Raw genomic sequence first — 24005 nt, forward strand, 5'->3', positions numbered from 1 at the left:
AATTCAACTTGTTTTTTATAGCTATACTAAAGCTAGAAAAGCATATTAAAAAATAAAAAATCACATTTATCATTCCAAACAGGATTGACAACTGTTATGCTATTGCAGCCTAAATTCTCACGAATCATCATGCATCCTATTCCTAACATGCCATTCAATGTGCATCTTGAGTGCTCACATAGCTGTAAAGACACCAGCTATTACAACGTGAGTGTGATCGCTTCAATTACAGGTACCAGCATCTCTTGGCACACAGGTCAGAATTTATTCTGGGGGGAATATTTGTTTATCATGGATCTGGATGGTAAAATTAGTACCCTCACTTCCCTTCCCTTGATTCTCCCACAATGCACTTCCATCTGACATAGGTCCAGGCTTATTTGATGGACAACTGGGCACTATGCCAGGCTATTTTGGGCATCTCTCTGGGCTGTTTTCCACGGCAAGACAGTAAAACACGAGATGCTTTGGAGTTCTCCTGCCACGCTGCTCCTAGAATTAGATTCCAGTAGAATTGTGAGAAATGTGTGAGCTGTCCATGGTTCTGAAGCATTATTCATGGTGCTGAAATTGGTTGCTTTGAGTATTACAATTCTTTAGGAGCGTTCAGTGCAGGCATTAAAGGGGAGAATATATTTTCTCATTTTAAATGTCCAATTTCAATTCTTATGGCAAAGACTGTCATGAATAAGATTTTTAAAAGAATTTTAATTACATTGACAAGAATAAAAAAATTCAGCATTGCCATCAGATAAATAAATTACATTGTATAACATATTAAAATAGAAAAGAGAATAGAAATAGGATAGGAAAATATGTTTGTGTTTTTACTGTATATTTTCAACCTTGGTGAGCATCAGAGACTTCTTATCAAGAAAAATAAGAAAAATCTTATCAAACCCAAACATCTGATTTCAATGTATCTGTCCTTGTAAGGGCTGGTTACATAAACATATTTAAACAGCATACACTAAAAGAGGGTAAAAATGCATCCTGGATTATGTAACATGCACTTTCTGTACAAGAATATGATTTTTTCCCCTCCTTTTCTCCCTCATGGCATTTCTTGTAAAGCCACAGCTGTGATTGTGTCAACTTAACCTGATTCAATAGGTTAAGACTTGCGTATATGTCTCCAAATTTACAGTAAATCCAACAACAATGTATTGCAATTGCATGCACATATAAGCTCAGTTCTAAAACCTAGTTGTAGCCTAACAAGTGACTCATAAGCGAGTTTCACTGGAGATGCTGACGTCTGTGTTGTGTTTATGGATCTGTATGTGGCTTGAGAGCGCAAAACACAGTTTTAGTGAAGGAAAAAGCAGCTCCTTGAGGGCGTTGAGTAATATGTGCTGAATTAGATTAAAGCAACAGCAGGACTACTGCGATCAGGACACAACACTAGCTCACGCTCCTCTACTGCTCTGCCTTTAGAATTAAATAAATGTCTGTCCTTGTTTTATGTGGAACAGCATATGTTACATCCCAAAAGATGATGAGAAACATTTATAGTGGTAAAACACAAGAGAACTAACTCTTGTAATTGCACAACAACTACATAACAACATCCTAGACTAGTAACTGCATAACAACCCTTAGATACCACTGTATAAATGCTATAGAATCTGCATAACATGCCCTAGTAACTGCTTAGCAGTCACTAACAACCACACAGCAACACCAAAGTAACTGTATAGCAATTGTTAGAAAACAAATGTTCTTCTACAAATTGTGAATTTTTTGGGGGGACGCCTGCCTTTACATGCACGTGAAATTTAATGACATCCCATTCCTAATCCGTAGGGTTTAATATGAACTTGGCCCACCCTTTGCAACTATAACAGCTTCAACTCTTCTGGTAAGGCTTTCCACAAGGTTTAGTAGTGTGTTTATGGGAATGTTTGACCATTCTTCTAAAAGCGCATTTGTGAGGTCAAGCACTGATGTTTGGACGAGAAGGCCTGGCTCGCAGTCTCCGCTCTAATTCATCCCAAAGGTGTTCTATCGGGTTGAGGTCAAGTTCCTCCACACCAAACTCGCTCATCCACGTCTTTATGGACCTTGCTTTGTGTACTGGTTTGCAGTCATGTTGGCAGCATGAAATTGTCCAAAATGTCTTATGTTGAAGCATTAAGAGTTCCTTTCACTGGAAATAAGGGGCCAAGCCCAACCCCTGAAAAACAACCCCACACCATAATCCCCCTTCACCAAACTTTACACTTGGCACAATGCAGTCAGACAAGTACCGTTATCCTGGCAACCACCAAACCCAGACTCATCCATCAGATTGCCAGACAGAGAAGCGTGATTCGTCACTCCAGAGAACACGTCTCCACTGTTCTAGAGTCTGGTGGCGGCGTGCTTTACACCACTGCATCTGACGCTTTGCATTGCACTTGGTGATGTAAGGCTTGGATGCAGCTGCTTGGCCATGGAAACCCATTCCATGAAGCTCTCTACGCACTGTTGAGCTAATCTGAAGGCCACACGAAGTGGAGTTCTGTAGCTATTGACTCTGCAGAAAGTTGGTGACTTCTGAGCACTGTGCGACCCCACTCTGTGATTTTACGTGGCCCACCACTTCGTGGCTGAGTTGCTGTTGTTCCTAATTGCTTCCAGTTAGTTATAATACTACTAACAGTTGACTGTAGAATATTTAGTAGTGAGGAAATTTCAGGAATGGACTTATTGCACAGGTGGCAACCTATCACAGTACCACGCTTGAATTCACTGAGCTCCAGAGAGCGACCCATTCTTTCACAAATGTTTGTAGAAGCGTCTGCATGCCTAGGTGTTATATTTTATACACATGTGGCCATGGAAGTGATTGGAACTCCTGAATTCAATGATTTGGAGGGGTGTCCCAATACGTTTGGCAATATAGTGTATATAAATGGCATTGCAATGCACTAGTAACTGCATAGCAATTGTCAGAAACCGTATACAAATGCTCTAGTAACTGCATAACACCTACCAATCACATAACAATACCCGGAATGCCTTATGAGATGCATAGAAACACCCTGGCAACCAGCCACAACATCCTAGAATCACAAGCAAACACAAATCACATGTTCTTCAGAAAATGTAAAAGTCTATTTACTGAATTAATTCCTCCTGATGGCTTGTTTGGATCATTTGTGTGTCACATCTCTTATGCAAATCCACAGCAACAATGACAAGAAAGACCACCCACAACCACTGAGACAGGAGTGAGGTCATCACTACAAGACAAAGGCTGACACACACAATGACACCTTCTCCACACAAACACTATTGCTGAATACCGAACCGCATACTAACATACTACTCGTACTATTTTTGCCATTGAAAGATTTGGGAAAAATATTAAGAGCAGTATGCTATTATGTGGTTCCGAATTCATCATATTTCTCATGCAGCTGAGTCACTCCACCTAAATGTGAGATTAAATGAGGGATAGATTTTCCTCAGGGCATGTGAATGAGCGTGTGTGTGTGTGTGTGTGTGTGTGTGTGTGTGTGTGTGTGTGTGTATCTGATGTTGTAAGAGAACTGACTGTTGTAAAACTGAGGATCAAATTCTAGTGCAGAAAAAGGAGGAGGAAAGATAAATATTTTATTCTTATTTATTGTGGATGTGTGTCTGTGGGTTTGTATAGTTTGAATTAAAGATGAGATGCACAAATAACTATAATTCAGTGCTGTCAACTGATTAAAAACGAAACAAGGATTGCAAACGGATAATTTAGAAAAGATTTATATCATAATATTTCTCTGTTCTCTTACCTTTATTTCTCTTCTTGTGCATGATTAATCAATGCATGTTCTTCTAAAAAAAGAAGTGCCTTTAATATATATATATATATATATATATATATATATATATATATATATATATATATATATATATATATATATATATATATATATATATATATATATATATATATATATATATATATATATATGCATAAAAATGATTTTTCTAGATCTTGAAAATGGGTGGTCTGGAGGTGATATCAACTGGCTGAGGTGATATCAACTGCAAAAGAAAGCGGTTTGAGAGCAAATGTTTATACATTAATGTTTATCGCACATAAAATAACAAGGAAAGAAATAAAACATTAGGATATAAACCCTTTCTAATTTATCCAGTTGCAATCTGTGTTTCATGTCGAATAGCTATGAGAAACTAATCCACCTCCACACAAATGAGCATGCATGGAGATAGCATAAGCCAAAAGACAAGAGAGAATATTGTCATAACACGCACACAAAAAAGTTTTATGGGAACTTTCCACAGCCAATGATTTGTATACTGTATAAACTGTTTATTCCATCATCTAACCCTACCACAACCCTCACAGAAAACTTTTGCATTTTTACATTTTCATAAAATATCATAAAGTATCATAAATATCATACATTTTCATAAAGTATGATTTATAAGGTGTTTTCCTCATGAGGACCAAAAAATGTCCCCACAAAGAAAAGGATTTTGGATATTGCTATCTTTGATTACGAGTTTTGCTATTACGTAGGGTATAGCTGAACCACACACACATCCACTGACACATAATGGACTCTACCATATTTACTTAAATGTATGAATTTGTTGTTGCTATGTTTCTGATAAATGAGACTGTCCCTGAAGGCAGGTTTTGTCTAATTTATAAGGTTGTACAAAAGTAAACATTGAGACACTCTGCTCAAAGTAGTTGGATGTAAAATATCTCTCTATAATCATCTAGTCCTCTGCATATCACTGTAATTAACTCTTAACTCTAATTAAAAGGTACTTTGAGGGCTTCACATTATCGTGGGTTTCTGGTGATGTTCTTTTAGGTCTGAGTTTAACGTGCATTGTGTAAATCAAATACCTGTTCCGCTAATTGCCACTTTTGCAATATGTGCAATTTATTTCTACATTTACATTGGTAGGAAAGTGCCTTCTAAGGACATAAATGCAAATGCAAAGTGGTTAATCTCTCTCTCTCTCTCTCTCTCTCTCTCTCTCTCTCTCTCTCTCTCATTATTGCAATGCATCCAGATTTTTACTTTTTTGTAATTCCAATTTTCTTAAAAAAAATTTTAATGGTGGTCACCACTGTAATATATATATATATATATCTATTTTTAATGGGGTTTTTTTCTCTCTCTCTCTCTTCTACGTTGTATATATATGCACATTGAAAAACCTCATAAACACTTAGGCAGGCAAGAGAGGTGAGAAGTGGTCTCCCTAGGACAGCATCTCTGTCCCAAGTTGAGACACTCTCACACTGTACCCCTTCTTTTAATGCACCTTAGACACTACACATAACATACAAAAAGAAAGGAAAGAGAGAAAAAAAAAAATTATATATAGGAGAAAATAGGGACTGAAGAGATGTGGGGGGAGGCTTACCTTATATTCTCTTATTATATTATCTTCTATTATTAACTTACTATCTAAAATTAATTTATCTATAGAAAGTGGTGACAATGGTAATCCTTACATAGGAGAAAAAAGCACAAAATCTATTTTTTATTTTTATTTTAACTAATACAATGATGGTAGTGAGGAGTGGTGGTGTTGATGGTAATGAAGATGGCAATAAATAATTAATCTTTACTTTGCTTATGCACACACACACACACACACACACACACACACACTCACACCCTCCCACACACCTATATTTCACACATTTTTATTTCACTTCTGGAATTATGGAATTACTAGATTGTTTGTTACTGCACTATTTTGGTCTGTATGTCAATCTGTTAAATAAAAAAATAAAAAAAATAAATCTAAAAAAATCATTTTTATATTGTAATAATTTCTGTTACTCTCCAAATGAATGAAGAGACTATTTAAAGACAGCATATTTTAAATATTTGTTGTAATGGCATATTTTTATGAATGAAGGCCATCACTGATAGTATTGTCTCTATGAAACATTAATGACATTACATTACAGTATAACTGAAAGCTACCAATTTCAACATGTATTAGGCTTTTAAAAAAAAACTTTTAATTTAATTTAACTTAAAACAATCTTTACAAAACCCCATTATAATAAATGTTATATTTACCCATGGCCTTCCCTGTTAGACATAGTCTACACAGAAATTGAATAAAGTTATCAACACCTTTCTTAACTGCATAAATAATAAATGAAATCTAGATTAATCGTAATTAAAGCTACAATTTTCTCTGTTCCCTTTGTTCTTTGATGAACATTAATGAGAGACATCATTAGTGCTACTGTCACTTTAAGATAGGCCGCTCTTAGGGATCTGATTGAGACGCACCCACACAGACAGGACATTGACATACAGTGCGACATACAGTGCGTTCTCTTGTGTCTTGTCGCGCTTAGATTGTTTAAAAGCATTTACATGAATGATATTATATGATCATATAATAATGTAACGCTGGGCAAAAATGGATATAAAAACAGACGCTGCGTTAAACTAAAAAATGAATCGCCCTCATTAACACGTTAATTTGCCCAGCACTAATATATGTATTGGGGTAAGCAAAATGTGGCGTTTAAATGCAAATGAGCTGTTGCTCCCAGCACCCTTTCAAGAAGAGGGCGGAGCTTCAAGAGCTGGCAACAACCAAACAAAAACAATCTTGCGCACTGAAAATGTCAATAGCTGTGCTCAGCCTTATATGTTCAGTCATCTGTCATCTGACATACTGTGGATAATAAAAGCACGTTTTTGAATAATGCAGATGGTGAGCATGTCAGGAAAAAAAGGACACAGCTCTGGCCTTCAGGTGCCTTCACGTGCTATCAGAAGTTTCATAAATCCCACTTCTGCAGTTGTGATTATGAGCTCTTCGCATTCAAGTATCAATTTTTAACTAGAAAACTCATTTTTACGATAATTCTAAAAATACGTGAGGGCAGCATCCGTGAAAACAGGCAGAGACAATGGTAGCGTTAGCAACATTAGCTGTACAGAGTGCCAACAAGCTTTTTTGGAAGGATTCACAACATATGGCGTGTGATACTTGCTTTGTCTGGATCTGAAGTTTGTGCACGAAGCATTGGTATTGACCCATCTTTCAGAATCAACCTGACAAGCCCCTCATTTGTGAAGCAGTCCGGTGCAAAATGATTGGTGAAAACGTAGAAGACTCGATCGATTTTCTCAAAAATGAAATCTAACCGTACTAGTCTATGAAGACTCTTATGTGCATTGGTACATCCTAAAACACAACACTTGTAATGCCTCTTTGGCACAGACATTGTACAGCTCCAGCTACTACAGCGAGGATACAGAAATGGTGGAATCTGTGCTTTTCACTCAGGACTGTGTCTATGCTAATAGGGCAGATCATCACCGGCTGTGAGCGGGGCTTCTCAATACAATTACATCATTGCAGGGGGGAATCTGAATCGGCTAGTTTGAAGAGACTGCTTTTAATTTATGGGAATTATAAAAAATTAGTGAGTGGATTTTTACCATTATAGGCTGGTTGTTGTTTACACACACTGTGGACACACATCGGTGTTAAAACACCTTATAAATGTGAATTTTGCATAATAGGTCTCCTTTAAATCAGCATTAAAAAAAATAAATAAGTATTAAAGTTTCATCATTAAAACATAATTTAATATTATATTATAACATATATATGTATATATACAGTTAAACCAAAAATTATTCAGACACCAGATATCATATTTTACTAGTGGGTGCAGGACACTATAGTTCATTTATGTTAGTGAGGATTGCAAAATAAAGTAACTGTGTGTTAGAAGCAGGAACAATGGGCAAGCGTAAGGATTTGAGCGAGTTCGACAAGGGCCAAATTGTGATGGCTAGATGACTGGGTCAGAGCATCTCCAAAACTGCAGCTCTTGTGGGGTGTTCCCGGTCTGCAGTGGTCAGTATCTATCAAAAGTGGTCCAAGGAAGGAACAGTGGTGAACTGACGACTGATGCACGTGGGGAGCGAAGGCTGGCCTGTGTGTTCATAATGTTATGCATGATCCGTGTATATGATATATTATATAAAATAGGATGATACATTAAGCTGAATTTCTTTGTGCAAAATCTATTTATTTTTCTTCTTTTTTTGGGAAGGTCAAATAGAAAATACAGTGCCTCGCATACCCGAATCATTCTTAGATGATTGGATAAAAGTCAATAAAGTCAATCTTGCCAGAGTCAATCAACATTTTCCGTCAGTTTCTTCATTTCTTTTTCACTCTGAATAGTATGCCAGTTGTTCTGACTCAGTGTCTCATCTTATTTCCACCAACCTTGTTTTTTTTTCTTTCTTCTCTCTCTCTCCCTCTCATTTCCACGGATCTCCTTCATTCACATCACACTAACAGGATTTGGTTGTTTCCGACCCCCCCTGCACGTGTCTTAAGAGCTTTTTGACATGATTATATAACATACCAACCCACCTCTTAGTGATGCCGCTATATTTTATATATAAGACTTCCAGAGGAGGAACATTCAATGTGCCCATTTCTGTAGCACCAAATAAAACCCCATTTTACACTCCATGGGGCCGTTGCCTCAGTTAAAGAAGAAGATGGGTCAATTCTGCTCCAAAAGCAACTAAAAATAAACCTCTCCACTAGTGAGAGTGAAACTTTGGCTCGTAATTTTAGCTGCATTCTGTTCGGGGAATCCGAGCTGTTATTTAGGGCTGATGTAAGTTCTCTGGGCGCTGCTGATATTTGCTAGCAGATGAGCTCCACGTTTTAGTTCTGTGGATGAGCATCTATCTTCCAGTCCTGCCCCTGCGAGCTCGATGAATGAAGAAACAGAGAAACACTCAGATTTCTGCAGGATAAGATCTGTGTTATTGTTATTTAATATTGTTACAAAAAAACAATCATTGTTAAAAAATAGTGGTTGTTAACTAAAATAAAGCAGAAATAAAATAAATAAATAGAATGATATATAAATATTCTTAAAATATTATATTTTAAATATACTGCATTGGCAACTAACTAAATTATCCATGATTCATTTTCTGTAAGAAAAATATAATTTGATGAAGCTTAAATAATCGCTCTTTTTTTGTCCAAATGAAAGAAACAATTTTGTTTCTTTGCAATCTGTCAAAAGAGACGGGATGATTTAGAAAGACCTACCATACTGAATTAATACAAGAATTAACTGATCATTTGTTGTTGAAAACGTATTTGACGCAGGTGAAATAAGTGAGACATCTCTCTTTTGCAAACAAACAGAAACTGATATGAATAAACTGAATCTCTCAGTTTAGAGATCTGAGTCATCTGCCATCACCAGGGGAATCCTTTCAGGAAAACACACACTCGAAAAACTCAGAGGCATTAAGAATACTTAAAGATTCTAACAATCAACCCAATTAAAACTAATTTCTTCTGCTTCACCTTAATGCCTGAAAGTTGCAAAGGGCCAATCCATCAGTTCAAACCATGTGATTTAGTTCATTTCTGGTCATTTTTGTAGCAGTTCCTGGCCATAAATTTAGGTAGGGAAAATTCTGGGTCTTGGCGCTAGTTTATGATAACTATTTAGTAAGCTTTATATTCTAATCACTGAACACATCAGACACACTTTTGACAGAATTCTAAAGTCCTTGCATTATTCAGCCTGAGGATGGCTCTCTAATGATGATTGACAGACTTTATTACACACGACAAATGCATAGAATGTCATCTTAGAATTGCCTTAATGTAGTATTTATTGCGTCCGAATGTTGTTTTAGAAGATTTCAAGTTATGTAGGAATTCCAGTGAGGAATTCATGTTTATTCTCAGAACAAACATAAAACAAACACAACAGAACTACTGTATATAAAATCTATTCACATGAGTATGTTTAAACTAAAGGGTTTATAATCTTGCTACTCCAAGAACTATGGAAGCTTGTTTTCGCCACAGAATAAAACATTTGAAAACATTTTACATCTCGCAATTCTTTTTTTTTCTTCTCAGAATTGTGAGATATAAACACGCAATTGTGAGTTATAAATTCAGAATTGTGTGTTATAAAGTCAGGTATAAAGTCAGAATTGTGTGTAATAAAGTCAGAATTGCGTGTTATAAAGTCAGAATTGTGAGTTATAAAGTCAGAATTGCGAGTTATAAAGTCAGAATTGCATGATATAAAGTCAGAATTATGCGATTTAAAGTCAGAATTGCGAGTTGTAAAGTCAGAATTGAGTGATATAAAGTCAGAATTGCGAGTTGTAAAGTCAGAATTGCGTTATATAAAGTCAGAATTGAGTGATATAAAGTCAGAATTGCGAGTTATAAAGGTAAAGTCAGAATCGCATGTTATAAAGTCAGAATTGCGGGTTATAAAGTCTGAATTGCGTGTTATAAAGTCAGAATTGCGTGTTATAAAGTCAGAATTGCATAGTATAAAATCAGAATTGCGCGTTATAAAGTCCGAATTGCAAGTAACAAAGTCAGAATGGTGAGTTATAAAGTCAGAATTGCGAGATATTAAGTCAGAATTGAATGTTATAAAGTCAGAATTGCATGTTATAAAGTCAGAATTGCATGTTATTAAGTCAGAATTGCGAGACATAAAGTCAGAATTGCGAGATATAAAGTCAGAATTGTGAGTTGTAAAGTCAGAATTGCGAGTTATTAAGTCAGAATTGCATGTTATAAAGTCAGAATTGTGAGTTATAAAGTCAGAATTGCATGTTATTAAGTCAGAATTGCGAGATATAAAGTCAGAATTGCGAGATATAAAGTCAGAATTGTGAGTTGTAAAGTCAGAATTGCGAGTTATTAAGTCAGAATTGCGATAAAAAAGTCAGAATTGTGAATTATAAAGTCAGAATTGCGAGATATAAAGTCAGAATTGTGAGTTATAAAGTCAGAATTGTATGTTATAAAGTCAGAATTGTGAGTTATAAAGTCAGAATTGCGAGATATAAAGTCAGAATTGTGAGTTATAAAGTCAGAATTGTGTGTTATAAAGTCAGAATTGTGAGGTATAAAGTCAGAATTGTGAGTTATAAAGTCAGAATTGAGTGATATACAAGAATTGCGTGTTATAAAGTCAGAATTGTGAGTTATAAAGTCAGAATTGCAAGTTATAAAGTCAGAATTGTGAGTTATAAAGTCAGAATTGAGTGATATAAAGTCAGAATTGCGAGTTATAAAGTCAGAATTGCGTGATTTAAGTCAGAATTGTGTGTTTTAAAGTCAGAATTGCGAGTTGTAAAGTCAGAATTGTGTTATATAAAGTCAGAATTGTGAGTTATAAAGTCTATAAATTCTGACTTTATAATACTCAATTCTGACTTTATATCACTCAATTCTGACTTTATAACTCACAATTGCGCATTAATATCTTGCAATTCTGAGAAAAAAAGAGTCAGAATTGCGAGATGTAAAGTCAGAATTGTGAGTTATAAAGTCAGAATTGTGTGTTATAAAGTCAGAATTGTGAGGTATAAAGTCAGAATTGTGAGTTATAAAGTCAGAATTGAGTGATATACAAGAATTGCGTGTTATAAAGTCAGAATTGTGAGTTATAAAGTCAGAATTGCATGTTATAAAGTCAGAATTGTGAGTTATAAAGTCAGAATTGAGTGATATAAAGTCAGAATTGCGAGTTATAAAGTCAGAATTGCGTGATTTAAGTCAGAATTGTGTGTTTTAAAGTCAGAATTGCGAGTTGTAAAGTCAGAATTGTGTTATATAAAGTCAGAATTGTGAGTTATAAAGTCTATAAATTCTGACTTTATAATACTCAATTCTGACTTTATATCACTCAATTCTGACTTTATAACTCACAATTACGCATTAATATCTTGCAATTCTGAGAAAAAAAGAGTCAGAATTGCGAGATGTAAACTCACAATTGTGAGATAAAAAGGCCTGGTCAAGATCAAGAAAAGAGTAACATAAATATTCTGCTAAACATCTTCACAGAAGAAAGTAGACGGGTTTGAGACAACATGGGGGTGAGTAAATGATGACAGACTTTTGATTTGTTGCTGAACTATCCCAGATTATACCTTAAAAATCAATAAAACACGGACACAAGAATCTGAAGCACAGCTGGGGTGTTTCAGGCACTGAAAACAACACAGCTAGAGAAAACAACCAGATTTTAATGACACGTTGAGTAAGCGTGACATCGGTCCTTACTGCAGATTCCTGTGACGGAGGATTCTGGGGTCAACGAATCAGATCAAGTTGTGTGTGAATTAGGGGTGTAACGGTACACGTATTCAGATTGAACCGTTTCGGTACAAGGCTTTTGTTACGGTGCGTGCGTGTACCGAACGGTTATGACTGCAATCTTTCAGTCCATTCAGTCCATTTTATCACGAAATTCATACGATAAATGCCGTTTTAACGCTCTATAATGTGACGTGACTGATAGACACGTATCAGTTCAACTTCAAGCGGCAGCGCGCGAGTGAACGCGATAATCTCTTCTAAAGAATAAACATAAATTAATATCTTAAGGTATGTTGAGGATACATTACAACTTACTGAAACGTATCATATGTTGTGTAATCGCTCCATCTGTGTTTCAACCGCGAAAAGACAATAAAACAGCTTGTAAACAATGTCATGTAGAATCACGTTTACCTCAGAAGTCATTCAGTGTCCACAGCTGTGAGTTCACTAGAGATTAACTCTTTCACTGAATACATGCACTATATTAGCCTATATATTCGTTATATTAGCCTATATATATTCATTATATACTACTTAGCCAGTTAGTGATGTCTTGTTTATTTAATGTATGTTTAAATAAACCCTTCATGAAAATATTTCAACAACGAATTGGAGAAAAAATCATAATAATTAGATTTAGAAGTTAATGCAAAAACTGCCTTATGTGAAGCTTATGAGTGTTGATTATTATATCAAAAAATAAATAGCAAATGAATTTAGGCTAATAGTTTGGGCTCTGTTGTTAATCTTTAATAGCAATATAGGGCTCCCTATATTACAGCATTATCTTTAAGAAACTTTTAGTTATAACTGAATTAATTTAAGGACAGACAACATTTTTCATTAAACCACTGTTGAATAAAAATTAATAAAAAGCAATTTTGTAAAACTGCTGTACCGAATCCGTACCGAACCGTGACTTCAAAACCGAGGTACGTACCAAACCGTCAGTTTTGTGTACCGTTACACCCCTAGTGTGAATGCGCGAGTGCCTCTGCGCTGGTGTGTGTGTGTAGTGTGGATGGACCATGAGATATTTCATTGTCGTGTCTGACTAGGGGGATCTGATCGAAGTGACATTGTAATGAGAGACTCACTATACACACACATACACATACACATACACATCAACAGCATCAGAAATAATGTCATAACACTGCATGTACTTTACAACAGGGGTGAGAAGAAACACTCTCTTCCAGCGAGGAAAGACTATTTTCTCATTCTGCACACTTATAAAGCTATCTATGTGACACACACACATAATTTATCCAGAAACACTCACAGATGCATTGCAAGAGTGTTGTCCAGTAGTACATATTTAACAAATCTCAACTCTCAAGGCGCAGATATAGTTTCCTTCAAATGTCTGTGCTCTTACACAGCATGTGTTATTATACAGGTCGCCACTATACACGTCAACACCAGGGCTGGACAATAAGGTCGAACAGACCCTCTTCTGAAAGTTAACAGAATTCGTCCCCTTGGAATTATAAGGTTCTATCTGCGTTCTGAGCAGTTTTGAGATATTGAGCTTCAAAGTTTTTGCATTACATATAGGAAAATGTATATGGGGAACAAGTTTCTTTCAAACATGAAAATAACAGGGACCCTAAATGTATTCTAAATATACAATATCAAAATCCTCTCAAAATTGTAAATGGGGATTTTTGGAATGGGTCAAATGCAGATAGAACCTTCTAATTCTAAAAAAACACTTTTCGCTTAGAATTATAAGGTTCTATCTGCCAAACCATTATTTGAACATTAAATATAAAAAATTATGTTGTAACAATGTCTCAACATGTGTTGGAATGTAAAATTTTATCCTTTCTTATGACATTTATTTCATATTTTTAGCACTTCCATGTATTTAGGACATTTCAAATTAAGCTAGGCAGGTCTAAATATTTTGTCCAGTGCAGATGTAAATTTTTGGTACCAATTTGGTGGGTAATTAAACACATTATTGCAGAAATTGTTCATCTTTATTTTGTTTAGACAGAAAGCAGCTACTGTAATACATCTGAGCAGGATTTTATTCCACCTAAAGTGGGCCAGGTAAAATGTCTTTCTCTCTAGACATCAGTATGGCTGAAATAACATACTAAAGTTTAATGTTGTAATTAAGACCCCATCAATTAAACTTTTTACTATTTGACCTTTAAGGCTTAATATTGTAAAAAATTAAGACATTTTAAGACTTTAAAAACTGCAAGAAAACAGACATGCTTCAGCAAATTAATTCATAAAGTTTAATAATCATTGAAAAATGATTCACTGACTATATGTGATGCCTGGAATTCGGGCTGCTGTCCTTGACAAGATCGTCAATAAAATTGTCGATCTTGAGGTTTCTTAAAAACTTTGCATTGTGTGCCATAATCCTCACAGATATTGTGTGTCTGCGATCTTTCCTGTCAAGGTAAAAGCCGGCGACACAACCTATAAAGTTGATCCTGATTGGTCCTCTTATGTGCATTCGAAGTGCTGATTGGCTCACGCAGATAGAACCTTATAGAGCCAAGTCAGAGTTCGACTTTGTAGATAGAACCTTTTTGTTTTTCAATAAAAAGTCCCAAAATGTACACAACTTTAAAAAAAAACATCACATAATGTAAATAAGTTGTCACAGAATAAGAATATGTGAATAACTCAATTTTGACAAAAACGTCAGATAGAACCTTATAATTCCAAGGGGACGAATTGTCAATGGACTGATAGGGCCAGTGCTACATGTTTTTATCATTTACATATACACAGACGTGTCAATTTCTATCCATCCATCCATCCATCCGGCCACAGATCCACCCACCCAGCATTATTTATTTAGCAAAAATCTAAACCACTAGCCTGACCAGGGGTGTGTTTCCCGTACAACGACATAACTCACTGCTTAACTGTAAAAAAAAAAATCTGTAAAAACAGGGCACAAAAATGTACTGTATAAATATGAAGGAATTTTCCATATTGTTTTTTTACAGGTGTGTTACGTGTATTTTGAATTACGCATTGAATTAGGTTGTGTTTTAAGGGTTAACGGAAATTTCCGTAAAATCACTGGATAATGTCCTGGCAGGAAATTACCAGTACATTTTCCTTTTTTTTTTTTTACAGTGCAATGTTTCCCAAAACCGTATCTTTCAACCACATTGGTTAATGATGTCACGCAAGCGTGGACTAATAACTTATTTCAATTCATTTGTTTGAGTTCGAATGAATGCCGTTCAAATGAATGTTTTTCTCCTATAAATTATGGACATGGCATCTAAGTACTAATACTCATTTTGCTTTATTTCCAGAATCAATCATTGGCTCCTTCTTGCGTACTAGAGCACGTACGCACATCAAAATTGGTGCTTTAAATGTCTTGACAAACTAAAAGACGCAAATGACATTTTGTACATATTCAAAATAAAAGATACATATTGTACTGAATGACAGCTTGATTATTTTGGTCAAGGTAAGGATTTATTTATTCCACATGTCATGCAAACAAGAAACTATGCTTCTAACCACAGGTCGAGAGCTCTCGTTCCAACAATGCAACTTTGCGAATGTTCGTTGGAACTATGGTTTCGAGAAACACAGACTAATTGAATGATGCTGATAACGACAGAACTTGCGACCATAGTTGGCTAACGATGCTTTTGGGAAACGCACCCCAGTCCAGTAGAAACATCCTTAGCATTGAGCACTGATCACTTGAGAAAACTGACCACAGAAGATGCCAGTCTGTATTGCCCACTAAAGCGCGCCTTGTGGAAATGTTATCTGCATTAATGTACTTGAGTATGTTTGTGGTCTTACTGATCTTAGATCCTTAGTCTCTGCTCTTACCTGGTCCAGTAGCTGGTTGTAGAGTTCATGGCAGTTGTCAAAGATGTATTTGTAGGTGGAGTCCAGACAGGCCTTCACACAGTCTTTAACTACCATACTGGCCCTGGGAGGATTCTGCAGCTCCTGCACCTAGAACACACACAACAAACCCACAGTATTAGTCAAATACAACACATGCATGCTTAAAATGGTTCATCACAATTTATATAATCAGTAACCATGTATGTGGTTTCTAGGGTATTCTGTGTAATTTAAAGTTTCTATGGTTTCCTGAGAAGTTTTCAGTGTGACTATGCAAATGCTATGGTTGATAGCGATGTGGTGGCTAGGGTGTTTTGTACTATTATGGTGTTTTCTTGTCCTTTGGGTAAGTACATATTTATTTATTTTTTATTTTTATTTTTTCTAATTGCACAATACAACACACACATACACATAGTATATATCTAAAGTGGTGGCCAAAATTATTAGAACACTTGGCATCTGGGAGTCGTCTTATTGGGCCTGGATTTATTTTCCAAGAGGACAATGACCCTGAAACATTCTTCTAACTATTGCCGGAACTACCTGCGACGGAAGGAATCTGCTGGAACACTGAAAATTATGGACTGGCCTCAAAGTCCGGACCTCAACCGCATCGAGCACATTTGGGGTGAATTGGAAAATAAACTGGACAGATCTATTGTACATTCAAAGGAAAGCCTTTGGCTTCAGTTGCAAAAGGCATGGGATAACATTAGTGCTTAAGTTCTCAGATTAAATATATTGACACTATCCCAGAGAGATGTGCTGCTGTAATTGCTGCAAAAGGTGGACATACCAAATATTACAGTTAAAAAGGGATAAAAACAGTATGACTGTGTGTGTGTATGGCGTGTGTGTGAGTGTGTGAGTATAATTAGAAAAAATTATTCCTAAAAAAAGTATCACTGTTACAATCCACGCCTGTCCTGGATCTTCCCTGTCCCACACCTGAACTCACTCTGTCATCATCTCTCCCACTCTCCCCGGATTCCCTGCACCTTGTCTTCGTCATTTGCACTCCCTTTATATTGGACTCACTTCCCTGCACTCCTGGTCCATTCTTATTGTTTTGTTTATTTTGATTGGTACTGTGTGTTTGGTTGCTGTTGGTTTCTCTCTCTGAATAAACCCTTCTTTTGTTGGAAGTCCGATTCTGACTCATCCCTGCTGGACCACGCCAACTGTAACAATCACAGGTTCTATTAAATATTATGCAGCACAACTGTTTCAATTGTTCAACTCGTAAAAAAAAACATTTCTTACCACAACTAGTGTCTTATGATCTAGTATGACCCACCAGCAGTCAAGAGGCAGTCAGTCTTATTTTTAGGCATCAAATTAGTCCAATCTATGTTTTTAAGAAACTGATTAAAAAAAGTTATGAACATTCAAAAAATGTGAGAACTAACTTGTAAGTCTAGTCTTAGCGGTTTATGCAACCGGCCCCAGAACTTTGTAGCAACTGCATGGCAACATAGTGCTGCAAATCAGACATTACTAATTACTTAGTGACCATATAATAATACCCTGGCAACTACCAACAACACAACACACACATAGGGCCCTATCATACACCCGGTGCAATGCGACACCAGGCGAGCCGCAAATGTTTTTTGCTACTTTCAGCCCGACGCAGTTATCATTTTCACATCCAGTGCCACGTTGTTTAAATAGCAAATGCACTTGCGCCCATCTGTTCGCCCATGGGAGTGCTGGTCTGAAAATTAGGTGTGTTCAGGCGCATTGTTGGCGCCTTGCTATTTTGAGGCAACTGAAAACGACTGCGCCATTGACCAACAAAAACCTGGTATAAAGTCAATAGTGAGAATTTTTTGTGTTATTTTAAGGGCGCGTTAGTAGTATGCACGTATATGCGGGTGCACAACGCGTGTACACTCTGCTTATTACACACACGGGTGCAGCAGCACACAAACATTTTTAAATATTAAAAAATAAAAGGATTCCTCTCTGGAGAAGCGTTCAGTCTTTCCACTCGCAAATTCCGCCATGTAGCCTAAATAGCGAACCCACCATGGTGCAAGCGCAACTGGCTTTTAAAGGGAATGGGAGATGACACTCTAATTGGTTTATTGCACATTATGCCCAAAACACACCCATGACTTAATAAGAGACTAGGTAGAAAACCTTTTGGACCATGCGCCTGGTGCACCGACAATGTCGTTAAACTATGAAAAGTGGACTCAGACACGCCCTAAGTGCACATGCGCCATGCATGCACTCAGATCATTCAAATAGGCCCCATAGTAACTTGCTATGTGGTTACTAAGGTGTTGCATACTGGTCAAAAGACTCCAACAAGTCTCTGTGATATTACATTTTTTTATGTGCACCATCAAGTGTGATATACCAGCATAGCTTTACTCAACAACAAACAAGACTTGAGGAATCATTCATGTAAGGAGGACAAACGCTTCTGGATGAGCTAAAAGTCTCCTACGTTTTCCATTAATTAGAGATGACAAACACACACACACACATATTTTTCTCTCTATTTCTCTGTTTTTCCAGTATGTTGTGGACTTATATCTTTCCTTGTAGAGGAGCAGAAGAAGATACTGAAAACACGCCCTCAGAATATGTAAAAGATTAAAATCAGAATATACATTAATATGCACTTCTTTTCCCTTATGTAACCGACTAATGTGTCCCATTCCTCTGCCTATGCCTTGTTGGTGTTTCTGAATGCAGACGCTAAGGGGAGGAATAAACATCGCCCCGGCATGGGCACTCTTCCATTACCCATAATGCATTGTGACAGTTGGGAGTTTTTATTCTCTGCCTGGCGGGTTTCTCTCAGTAGGCGGGGCTTCCTCTGCCTCTTTAGCCGCGCTTCACTGATTTGCCGGCTCAGGCCACTCTAGCTGTCAGTCATTAAAATGACGAAGCGCTTTTTATCAGATGCAAGGCCTGGCTAATGATCTGACAGCGCTAGGTGTGTGTGTGTGTGTGTGGATGTGACATCATCTCCTCATGCCTCAGTCTACTCTGTACGACTCATCCAAACACGCTCCTTAATTCTTGCAGTTCTCAGGCAATCAAATCTAAATGTCAACGACAAACAAAGAAAATCAGGAGAGGATGACAATTCATATAAAAATACAAGCCAGGTTCTTAGATTATTTAAGGGTCTACAGGGGTCCCATCTGTGATGTCACTTCCTGTCATTTGAAAACAAAATGGCTTCCTTAAAGTCAGTAACATAAATGATCAGTTTAATAAAAAATGTAATATAAAAAAGTAACATACTCATTAAAAAAATCTAATTTATATTAAAATAAATGTATTACATTATTTTATATCTTTTTATTAACAAGTGTAATTAATTATTATTTTTTTGAAGACTTTTTTGTAGGTATTGGCCTTTTACATATGTCTACTGACTTTCATATCTGTACGTGAAACGTAGCGGGAGGGGCACTTAGTTGAAATGTTGTAGGTGGCGCTATGGAGCCATTTTGCCACGCCTAATTCTGAAACTCATATGTAGATGTCTTCAGGCCAGGACTCTTATCAAACATATGAAGTTTGTGGCAGGTTGGACATTGTATGCCTGACTTACAACAGCTTCCTGTGTCATGGTGATCAATGTTATATTGTGAAGATCTTGAGTTTTCCCTGAAGGGCGTGTCCGTGGTGGCCTGACAAAGTCTGATGTTTCACCATGACACAGGAAGCTGTTGTAAGTCAGGCATACAATGTCCAACCTGCCACAAACTTCATATGTTTGATAAGAGTCCTGGCCTGAAGACATCTACATATGAGTTTCAGAATTAGGCGTGGCAAAATGGCTCCATAGCGCCACCTACAACATTTCAACTAAGTGCCCCTCCCGCTACGTTTCACGTACAGATATGAAAGTCAGTAGACATATGTAAAAGGCCAATACCTACAAAAAAGTCTCATGGTACGAAATCTGAAAACCAACAGGAAGTGAGATATTTAGATTTTTCTTTTCTAAATTGTTGCAAATTTTCCCATTTCCAGATGTTGTACTTTAATCAACTCCGCCTAGAGATTTAATCAGATCAACATCATATTTGGTCAGTCTAATCTAAAGGCCTTTGCAACGTTAAATTGCGAAGATCTTGAGTTTTCACTGAAGGGCGTATCCGTGGCGGCCTTGCAAAATCTGATGTTTTGCCATGAAACGGGAAGTTGTTGTAAGTCAGGCATACAATGTCCAACCTGCCACAAACTTCATATGTCTGATAAGAGTCCTGGCCTGAAGACATCTACAAATAAGTTTCAGAATTAGGCGTGGCAAAATGGCTCCATAGCGCCACCTACAACATTTCAACTAAGTGCCCCTCCCGCTACGTTTCACGTACAGGTATGAAATTCGGTAGACATATGTAACAGCCCAATACCTACAAAAAAGTCTCCGGGTACGAAATCTGAAAACCAACAGGAAGTGAGATATTTTGATTTTTCTTTTCTAAATTGTTGCAAATTTTCCCATTTCCAGATGTTGTACTTTAATCAACTCCGCCTAGAGATTTAATCAGATCAACATCATATTTGGTCAGTCTAATCTAAAGGCCTTTGCAACGTTAAATTGCGAAGATCTTGAGTTTTCCCTGAAGGGCGTATCCGTGGCGGCCTTGCAAAATCTGATGTTTTGCCATGAAACGGGAAGTTGTTGTAAGTCAGGCATACAATGTCCAACCTGCCCCAAACTTCATATGTCTGATAAGAGTCCTGGCCTGAAGACATCTACAAATAAGTTTCAGAATTAGGCGTGGCAAAATGGCTCCATAGCGCCACCTACAACATTTCAACTAAGTGCCCCTCCCGCTACGTTTCACGTACAGGTATGAAATTCGGTAGACATATGTAACAGCCCAATACATACAAAAAAAGTCTCCGGGTACGAAATCTGAAAACCAACAGGAAGTGAGATATTTTGATTTTTCTTTACTAAATTGTTGCAAATTTTCCCATTTCCAGATGTTGTACTTTAATCAACTCCGCCTAGAGATTTAATCAGATCAACATCATATTTGGTCAGTCTAATCTAAAGGCCTTTGCAACATTAAATTGCGAAGATCTTGAGTTTTCCCTGAAGGGCGTATCCGTGGCGGCCTCAGAAATCTGATGTTTTGCCATGAAACGGGAAGTTGTTGTAAGTCAGGCATACAATGTCCAACCTGCCACAAACTTCATATGTCTGATAAGAGTCCTGGCCTGAAGACATCTACATATAAGTTTCAGAATTAGGCGTGGCAAAATGGCTCCATAGCGCCACCTACAACATTTCAACTAAGTGCCCCTCCCGCTACGTTTCACGTACAGGTATGAAATTCGGTAGACATATGTAACAGCCCAATACCTACAAAAAAGTATCCGGGTACGAAATCTGAAAACCAACAGGAAGTGAGATATTTTGATTTTTCTTTACTAAATTGTTGCAAATTTTCCCATTTCCAGATGTTGTACTTTAATCAACTCCGCATAGAGATTTAATTAGATAAACATCATATTTGGTCAGTCTAATCTAAAGGCCTTTGCGACGTTAAATTGCGAAGATCTTGAGTTTTCACTGAAGGTCGTGTCCGTGGCGGCCTCAGAAATTTCGTTGTTTCGCCATGAAACAGGACATTGTTGTAACTCGGACATACAATGTCTGATCTGCCCCAAACTTCACATGTTTTATTAGAGTCCTTGCCTAAAGACATCAACATGCCAATATTCAGTGACAGTCATAGCGCCACCTGTGGGCAACAGGAAATGGCATGTTTTACGCTGTGATTAACTCCTCATTGAGATTTAATCAGATCAACATCATATTTGGTCAGTCTAATCTAAAGGCCTTGGTGATGTTATATTGTGAAGATCTTGAGTTTTCCCTGAAGTGCGTGTCCGTGGCGGCCTGATAAATTCTGATGTTTCGCCATGACACAGGAAGCTGTTGTAAGTCAGGCATACAATGTCCGAACTGCCCCAAACTTCACATGTTTGATAAGAGTCCTGACCTAAACACATCTACATGCCAATATTCAGTTAGTCATAGCGCCACCTGCTGGCAACAGGAAATGGCATGCTTTATACTATAATTCATTCCGAGAAACACTTTTAAATATGCCATGAAATCCCAAACATGCTAGTAACACAATAAATCTTGCAACACGTGGATACGTGCTACTGTATGTGATTTACGCCATTAATCAGGAAGTTGTTGTAACTCAGGTATACAATGTCCGATCTGCCTCAAACTTCATATGTTTGATAAGAGTCCTGGCCTGAAGACTCTACATGGAAATATTCAGTTATAGTCGAAGCGCGACCTGCTGGCAGAAAGAAGTGTGGCACATTGAAGTGAGTTTGCCATATTTCTCCTATATTGACCCGCTTAAATGCATGTCGCCCACTATTAACTTTTTTCCTGAGGCCACCGGGTGGCGGTGCATGTGCGAGGGCCCTTTCATCGCTGCTAGCAGCTTTAATTAAGAATTGCATTTTTAATGTAGGTTTTAATACATTCATTGATCCAGACCAAAATAAAAATGAACATCATCATTGACCCACATACAGTTTTGAATAAAACATTATCTGTCTACATCAAAGTCCCGAAACATATTCCACGCAAGTACACAAACGCTTCAAGCTACGTAAGCTTGATTCATGTCAGTGCATTCTGAAATGTGTCAGGGTGCAATTAATAATGCAACAAGCGCAAAATGTATGGGTTAATAATAAAATGTGGTTTAAAGGCACATACATTTGAAGGAAACGTCAAATTTGTGTCTATACTTGCATATTTGCATACTGTATGTTTGTGGCCAATGGCTGTCAATGTCTAAGTTTCTCAGCACGGACTAAAAAACAAAACTAAATAGCAAATGTGTGCACGTGTGTGTAAATGAACTTTAATAGCCTGGGAGGAGAAAGGAAGAAAAATCAATCACTATTATTCTTTGTATTGGATATGATGTCTTTTTTACAACTCATATTGACCTGCAATTACAATAGTCAGTCATATATTTTAAATGCCTGCAAACAGCACAACAGAGAACTAACAGCAGGGGCCAATCGTGGCTGTGATCTCATCTAAAGTATGTATACGAAGATAAATAGTCTGGTTTGTTCCCCTAAAGCAACATACAGCTCTGAGTAGTGTGATTTTACAAGCACTTTTGCTCTGAATACATTTCCAGACACACACGGCTCCCCAACAGAGAGAAATCAGCGTATTCTTTATGACTTTTCAAAAAAGGTTGTATTGTCTCACACAGGGCTGAGCTATATGTCAAAGGCGGTTTTATTGCCACGAGGCTCCCAGAACAAGTGGTTCTTGTTATTGTGCTCAAATAAATTTGACTCAAGTACATATTTCAAGAGCCAAAAGATTTTTTTATTTCATGCAAACAAATGAGAAATCATTGAAACCCTGCAGCGCTGGTGAAAAATATTTCATTACAGACTGCAAAGCAGTGCAGCTTTATATACGCAGCTGATGAAGCAGAACATAGATGAAAACAATCAGAGAATATATTCACTTTATCTGTGCTCGCTGAAGTAAAACGCATCAAACTCTCTCAATGCAGGACTCTTATCAGCAAAGCTGTGATTAGCAGCTCATTAACACTCGAGACAATCAACACGAGATCTGTATCAGTAAGGCTGTGTATGAATGAGTGAAATATATCAGAATTTCACAATCAGGCTGAATTACAAACAAAAACCGAGTCAAGAACTTGTCAGGGTCATATTGTAGCCCCAAAATATTTAAGCATAAAGAAAATTAAACATATTTTATGGCTATTCGGAGATCTTTTTTCATTGTGGCATTATTTTTCATGATAATTAAGCACATTTTACACCCTAAATTAGCATTACTGTAATACTGTTGAAATGTCATTGCTGTAATGTAGAATAAATAGTACTATATTATTTGGGCAAAGTATTTATACATCATGATATATACAGTCAAACCAAAATGTATTCAGACACCTTCAACAGTTTATTCGCTATAG

General features: G+C 37.0%; 1 protein-coding gene across 1 annotated transcript in view; it reads right to left on the bottom strand.

Moving 5' to 3' along the window:
• Window positions 1–24005, bottom strand: part of unc13c (unc-13 homolog C (C. elegans)) — a 282829-nt gene that overhangs the window by 154494 nt on the left and 104330 nt on the right. Inside the window, exon 16 of the mRNA XM_079824971.1 lies at window positions 15988–16116. Within this exon, the coding sequence (XP_079681097.1) occupies window positions 15988–16116 (129 nt within the window). The remainder of the gene's footprint in view (window positions 1–15987; window positions 16117–24005) is intronic.

The sequence above is a fragment of the Gobio gobio genome, assembly GCF_949357685.1.
Source record: "Gobio gobio genome assembly, chromosome: 9".
Lineage (NCBI taxonomy): Eukaryota > Metazoa > Chordata > Actinopteri > Cypriniformes > Gobionidae > Gobio > Gobio gobio.